Source organism: Porites lutea, chromosome 7 (assembly GCF_958299795.1).
Source record: "Porites lutea chromosome 7, jaPorLute2.1, whole genome shotgun sequence".
NCBI classification, from domain to species: domain Eukaryota; kingdom Metazoa; phylum Cnidaria; class Anthozoa; order Scleractinia; family Poritidae; genus Porites; species Porites lutea.
In genome coordinates this window covers 7,408,583-7,416,082 of record NC_133207.1, presented here as the reverse complement: position 1 = coordinate 7,416,082, position 7,500 = coordinate 7,408,583, and the positions used below count along the sequence as shown (strand labels likewise).

Genomic DNA, 7,500 nt, shown 5'->3' with positions numbered 1-7,500 from the left:
CCAGCCAGCTTCCGATTTATCCGCTATTCTGATGAGCTTGTTTCTTCGCTTTATGGCCTTTGAAGCAGCGTTGAGGGAGTCGTCGAGTTTAAGAATCAGCGCTGAAACTTGATGATTCTCAGAGTCTTCAAGATCGACCAGAGATTTCAGCGAATCGACAAAAGAAAGACTCTGAGTGACGCGTTCCAAAGTCTCAGTATTAAACTCGAACTGCTTCTTGTTGCCGCTAAACTTGAAGCTTAGGCTCGTTTCGGTCTTAAGTTTCTTCACCAAGGATGAAGACGATTTGAGTTGATCATCAGAAAGCTCACGCTTTAAATGTGAAAATTTTTTATCAAAGTAAGACCTTAAGTCTTCAAAAGACCCAACAGAGATAACTTTGGGATCCTCCACGCCTTTCTTATCAGACATGATAAGCAAGCAAAAAATTAAGAGACGGTCGATTATAGGCGGTCGATTATAGCCACTGAAATGACCTAAAGTGAGAGCACAACACGTGGCGAACCTATTTAAACACAACCCAAACAATAAGCATGATGAACACGCCTGAATGCGGTACGCATTACGTAACCTCCATTCGCACGCATAATTCCCAACGCACCGAGCATAAATACATTCACCTATTACACTTGTGACCTTAGAGGTCACATAGCAGGAACAGAAGGTGACGTAACTCCTAGGTATCAGTTTCAGTAACTACGTTCTCTGTACTCTAGCGTACAGCCTTAATAAATTTGCACGAGTTTCCTTGTATATTATATTTTTCTTTGGCTTTTACATCCCATATTTCTTACCCCACACTTGAGTCGTGCTCAGGGGGGGGGTTCCTAAACACACCCCTCTTCCAGTCTTCGGACGGTTTCCTGACTCGACTCAACTGTGGGGTTCCCTCCCAGCCTCCTTCTTTCGCAGGGTCTTTCCTTCTTTTTATCTCCTCCCATTCGGATTTCACTTACCGGGTTACACATGCTGCAAGTCACCCTTCAGCTTTCGTTTAGCGTATCTGGTAGGGAAAGCCCCACAGTTGGGCCGGGCCACTCCCCTCAATTGAATCCGTCACATCTGGGAGGCATTACGCCAACACTGCCCATCTCTCTAAGGGAGTTTTTCTGGGTTTTTCTGAGTTTCGGGGAGATTTGGCTGTACTGCAACTTAATGAGGTATTCTGCAATAATTTACCTATTTTTGGATGAGTCTATAGCACCCCTGGTCTCGGGCAAAATTTTTCACCCATAACTTATCCATCAAAAGGCATAAGGTGGCTTTTATGCGAATGTGAATTAGTTACTATCTCTTTCCAACCTCGTTCCCAGGGTCATCTCCTACTCATCTGAGTTCCCGGGAGCGAGTAGGGGAGGGCCCTAGGAACGAGGTTGTCTCATCACTTTCAAGAATAGTAACTAATTCACATTCGCATAAAAGCCACCTTATGCCTTTTGATGGATAAGTTATGGGTGAAAAATTTTGCATAAGGCATAGGGTGGGCTGATAGAGAAAATTTGCCAGCGCCGCTTAAGGGGAGGAGGGTGGGGAAACTTGCTTGCCCGTTGTAGAGTGGACTTGCGAGAAGACGGCGAATTTGTTTGCTAGGGCGTATAAAAGGCCTAGGGAATTTCCCTGGGGACCGTAAAAGACCAGTAAACTGCTTTCCGAGGGAGCACGCAGTAATCTAGTTGATTAAATCGTCACGCGGCGGCTTTTATACGAATGAGAATATTTTCCATGTTTTCGCCTTCTCATTTTTTTCTCACTTGCATTTTACTCCACCTAAGTTTGTTCTAGTTTTTATTTCATGAAGTTATTAACCCATTGGAGACAACAGATTCGGATTATATAAAAAGCTTACTTTTGGTAAAACATTTCAACCACAGAACTGACAAAAGTTTGAAATATTTCGATATCACAAATCTTCTTTTTTCTCATAACAAATCATGAACTAAGCCTTATAGTATAACGTTTTTTCTGAAGCAAATTGTTCCTTACAAATTTATTAAATCTGCAAATGATTTTTTTCGATTTGGCGATTTGTTATTATGTAAGGTAAGCAATGTATGTCAAGCCATATAAATGCAGCATTTTCGGTTGAAGATCAAGTGATGATTGATAAGACTTTCTCCGAAAGAAAAAGGGAAATTTCCCTTAATCTGCCGATCTCCTTTTGTTTGTAACAGGCAAAGTCCACGTCAACAGTCGCTAGTGTTGGTTCTGCGGGTGAATACTGGGGAGGTAAAATATGCAAGCCTTGGTGTAATTGCTGCATAATGCTTTCTCATTTCATCTGACGGTCATGAAGAAGTCATGAAGCGTTTTATTTGTGTTTAAGGTTGGTAAACTATCTTTTGATATAACGCTCACTGCGTCCCTTTTTCCTTCTAATCAGTGTCGTTGCTTCGGTTTGTTATTATAAGAAACAGTAAGGAAAAGACGGTGCGAAATAGAAATTAATTTCTGGGAGAGATTCATCAGTAAACTAATGCCTATGTTTGCAAAGCCATACATCACATGGAAAACTTGAGGTTTGTTTGGTTTTTGTTGTGTAGAAGCGAATAAGATTGTCTTGAATGATTAAGGACCCATGAAGCGCATTCTACAATTCCGTTCTAATAAACACGCAACTAAGACAAAAATATTAATTTGAAGAGAAAGAATGAAATATATTACGAAGAAAAAAGTGTACGTAATCTCAGGGGCACCAAATGACTGTTTTCTGTGAAATATCTGTTCCGAGAAGCAAAAATTGCCTAGAATCTTATATAGACTAAGGAAGGCTAAAAATGTCTAGATGACCGTTCCATTCATGTACAACTTTCGAAGTTTATCGAAAAAATTCCTTTGATTTTCGGAAGTTCACGATTAATGAATGGACTGAAATAGAGCTCTAATAACTAACATGACAGACATACAAAGTATTTTAATTAGTATTCCTATGCCAAGAAGTTAACACTGGGATGTGTTAAAGTTCACGTAGGGGCCAAACCACCCCCAAATGTTTCAAAATTGGGCTTTTTGTGAGTTTTTTTTTATAACTTTGTTGATGTTGATCGACTGCTTGCGAGACTTGTTAGGTTAATATAAGACGACATACCAATCATTTTGAAAGACTTGTTTATAGAACTTGTCCCTATATGACGTCTTAATTGATGACGTCAAATTTTTCTTAAAATGAAACTTTGGAATTGTTTTAATTTCTCTACTGTTTAAGATAGAACGCGTCAAGAGAAGTTGAAAACCGAAAACAGTATGTACATACCACAGATACTGGATGAGATATGACATTTTGAAGTTGGAAACATTTAGAGTCAATAACTGAGACCCCTCCCCCCCTTCGGTAATAAACCTAAATTGGGCTGCTTTTTATCTTAATAGTAGTGCAATTGACATTGCATATTGGTTGTATTAAATGTAGAAAGTAGAAGGGAAAAGAAAATTATGAAAAAAAGATTATCTGTTATTCGTGGAACCATTTATCTGTTATTCGTGGAACCATAAAAGCAGATTTGTGACGTATTAAAAGGTCACGTGACCAATAATTCCGCAATTTCTTCGAACGGATAGCTCGAGCCGTTCCACCGGTTCGGTTTCCAAAGGTTCCGATTGATAAGACACCACTTTCGGAACAACATATTTGTCCAAAAAACGACACAATTACATAAAAGGAAGTTAAATTTTTGCATTATTATAAACACTAACTGAATTGACCACTCCAGAAAATACCATAAAATACCATAATGCTCTTTGTTTGTCACCCCAAAATTTTGCATAAGCATTGTTTTCAGTTTCTCTTGGGGCCATTTTAACTCCCAAGAGAAACTGAAGGCAATGCTTATGCAAAATTTTGGGGTGACAAACAAAGAGCATTATGGTGTGTTATGGTATTTCTGGAGTGGTCAATTATGATTATAAATTTGCTAAATGTATTAAATGAATTTTTTATGTTTGATAGATGATTTATTTTGAAAAATTGCAATTTTATCTCATACGGTATTCCCGCTTAGGATCATTGTCAGTAGCTCTTGTTGTTAAAATGGCTTACAAACCTTGTTGTTTAAATAATAAGTCTCGCATGATGAGTAATTCTTACGTTACTTGTTATAATATCACATCATCAATTTTTACACGAAGTCATATAACCAGTTATAGTGGAAGCTTTGAGCGGATTAGTTTAAAATCTTTTAGCGCCAATTTCAGCGTTAGCTATGAGTGAAAGCATTTAAAATAAACTAAACCTCTATCAAATTATTTCTTTTATCTTTTGCTGGACACAATTAGTCAAGTCTGTGACAAAATAGTAGCCGTGTCACACTCAATTTCCCACTCTTTTTCTTTGGCGGGCACTAAGACAACAGAATATTCTAGTAGTTTCTTGGTGCTACGGACAGGTGCCATCACCAAATGACGTCATACAAAAGATTGAAAAGACACCGAACAATATCCACACCACAACACAAAAGCGAACTAACAATGGTTTCCGTAACATCCAGAAATACTCAACATTTTCACCACTTTCACTTTCCATCGCTCGGTTTTGGTTTTATCTCTTAACGCTGTATTTGGCAAGATTTCCGTATAACCCCAACATTAATTATGCATACATTCATTGTATAAAGAAAACAAGACAGCACAGCGGCTGGTAATCGAGCCTAAACAATACTAAGCCTTTGGGATTTCAGCTGTTGATTTCGAAAGCAAGGGAAAAAACCCTACTTAATATTTTAGCAGTTGATCGAACTTTCTGTTTCGAATAGAATGTTTGGTCCATGTTCACTTCATGTAGATAAGATGAATGCTGGATGAATGCAAGTTCCGTCGCTAGCTGCCTCTGCAGAGATATGTGAGTGTCTTGATATACTAGTACATGCTCTGTAGGACTGAAATCAACCGAAGCGAGCTTTAATAGGTGACATCTTGAACAGTCTTTTCTGGTTTTGATATCTGTGATAGGAATAACAAGACGGCATTATTCTGGCGTTGTTATGTGCTTTCCACACTACACTGAATTGAAATGGAGCATATCATATTCTACAAAGCTAAAAAGCGCTCAAAATGACTGTAAAAATATATAGGTGTTACGTAAATGCATTACGGTTGCGGACTAGGACAAATGGTGAGCGGTTTCCTAAACGAGCGCCAATTTCAGGTGCAAGCTTGTGATTTTTAACCTCCTAAAGTCCCCTTTTTGGATTCCTGACTCATTCACACAGGATATGGGTCAGTTCCATTCTCCTCTGATGCAAATTGGCGGATGTATAAAGATCAATTTCCATGTTGTAGTAAATATGGAGCAAGGCGAGTTCTATCAATGTCGTCTGTGAAAAGACTTCAAGTGGGAAAGTTTTCTCTTATTATTATTAAAAATATATTTGTTATGAAAAATATAAATTTCTGTAAACGGTAGAAATCGGTGGGATCCGCGCCTGCATTGGATACAAACATCACAATAAGTTAACTTAGTGATATAAATCTTAAAGCATTCCGTCATGGAGAGAAGTGCAAACACAGCCACAAATGAAAATGACGTCACATCAGCTGCTGGGGAAACACTTCCCTTTGATGATAGCAATTTAAGAGGTGAGAAATTAAAATACTATTTTCTTTCTGTAATAAAATATCAACGACAAAGGAATTGTTCTCGCTTTCATAGACACCAATTTATAAGTCTTTATCTCCTTGTCAGTTGTGGGGCTTTAATATTATTATTAGTCAAAACCTTGATTAATTATATGAAGTTGTGTCAGATTCGTAAACGTAAATTGCAATGTTCTAATTTGGTTTCTGGTGGCAGAAATTTATAATGAGATCAAGGCAAATTTCAGTGGAAGTGGAACTAAACTCTGATTGAAAACCCTAAAATTATAATAATTAAAATTTGCTCCTTTGTAGCTATTGCTGAGGTTTACAAAAATGAGGGTAACGATGAATACAAAAAGAAGAATTTCAACAATGCCATTACTTACTACACTGAAGGAATTAAAGTGAACTGCAAGGATGAAGATCTTAACGCCAAACTGTACAGCAACAGAGCGGCAGCACATTTTAATTTGGGTAAGAAGTTGTAACAAACATGTCGAGCATTTAAAACCCTCCTACACTGCAATTTTTGTCTTTTGAACATTTGACATTTTGACATGCAAAACGTTTCCTCTGTCTTTCCGCCGTATTTCACTGCTCGCTGGTTTTTTTCGCTTGTCTACACTGACCAAGAGCGTGGCACAGGCTACAATACTCGTCACAAATCTTGAGACACTTGAGTGATTTTCCCCTTCCCTAATGTTGATTTGGGTATTACAGTCGTCTCACTGCTCCAAAATACGCGTGGCTCAACATTGGGGAAGGAGAGGGGCAAATTTAAGTTAGAACGAAGGTGTCAGGAGTGAATGTAAGAAATTGGAGAGAATTCAAGACAAATGGCTCCTGTTTCAACGATTTGTGACGAGTATTGTAGCTATAAACCGATCGAAAAAAACGTGGTGCGCAATTTACAGCACGGATCTCAATCTGGGCTAAATTTTAGAGGTATTTTTATTTTTATTTTATTTTTATTTAGCCGCATTGACTAATCGTATCCCTCCCCTTTTTTTCTGTTTAACTTACCTGGGTTATTACAAAGTGTGTTCCGTATTTATTTCCATAGGTAATTACCTTGAAACAGTGAATGATGCAAACGTTGCCATTGAATTGCAACCACATTTTCCGAAAGCTTTTGTGAGAGGTAAGAGTTTTAACTCTTACAAAACTTTAAAAAGTTTTGTTTCTGATACAACTGATGTCTGAGGATACAAACCTTGAACCTATGGTATACCGCCGGGGGGGGGGGGAGAAGATTTTTGGGGGGATGTCAAATTTCTTTTGAAAAGGGACAAGGGGGGATTTGCAAAAATTTTTGACAGACGAAGGGGGGGAGGGGGGTTGCAATTTTTTTCTCCTCTTATTAAAAAAGGAAGCATTATTTTTGGATTTTTTTTTAATAAAAAAGGCTATTCCAATTACTCTATGCTCGAAGAAAGTTTCCTAGCTTCCTTTATAAATAAACTCTTCACGGGACTTTCATTACTAATATAAAAGTCAAGTGTTTGTATTGCAAACTGGTTGCCTTTAAGTCAACAGCAACTACAAATGTTTAATGAAAAGTTCAATCTTCCTTTAACTGAAAAATTGCCAATTTTTCAGTGTTTAGCAGCAGCCAGAAATCAAGATTAATGAATGGACTGAAATAGAACAGACATACAAAAGACATACATAACAGACGTACAAAGTATTTTATAATTAGTATTCCTAGGCCAAGAAGTTAACACTGATTGTGTTAAAGTGCTTGAAAGCTCAAAAAGTAGCACAAATTGAAAAACGTGTCACTAGTTTAAAGTTTGCAGACGAATGTTATTAAACTGTAGAAATTTAATGCTTGACAACACATTGCAACTTTCTTTGTGAAGGCGTGTTGTAAACTTCAACATTGTCACCAAAACTTTCAGTACCCTCTTCATTTCCACCACCATCATCATC

The 7,500-nt window shown here is 37.7% G+C and overlaps 1 protein-coding gene across 1 annotated transcript in view; it reads left to right on the top strand.

Annotated features, from left to right (window-relative positions):
* Positions 1-7,500, top strand: part of LOC140944374 (uncharacterized) — a 38,870-nt gene that overhangs the window by 13,595 nt on the left and 17,775 nt on the right. Inside the window, exons 3-7 of the mRNA XM_073393529.1 lie at positions 2,172-2,323; positions 4,746-4,831; positions 5,469-5,568; positions 5,881-6,042; positions 6,632-6,709. Coding sequence (XP_073249630.1) covers positions 5,478-5,568; positions 5,881-6,042; positions 6,632-6,709 — 331 coding nt within the window. The 5' untranslated portion in view covers positions 2,172-2,323; positions 4,746-4,831; positions 5,469-5,477. The remainder of the gene's footprint in view (positions 1-2,171; positions 2,324-4,745; positions 4,832-5,468; positions 5,569-5,880; positions 6,043-6,631; positions 6,710-7,500) is intronic.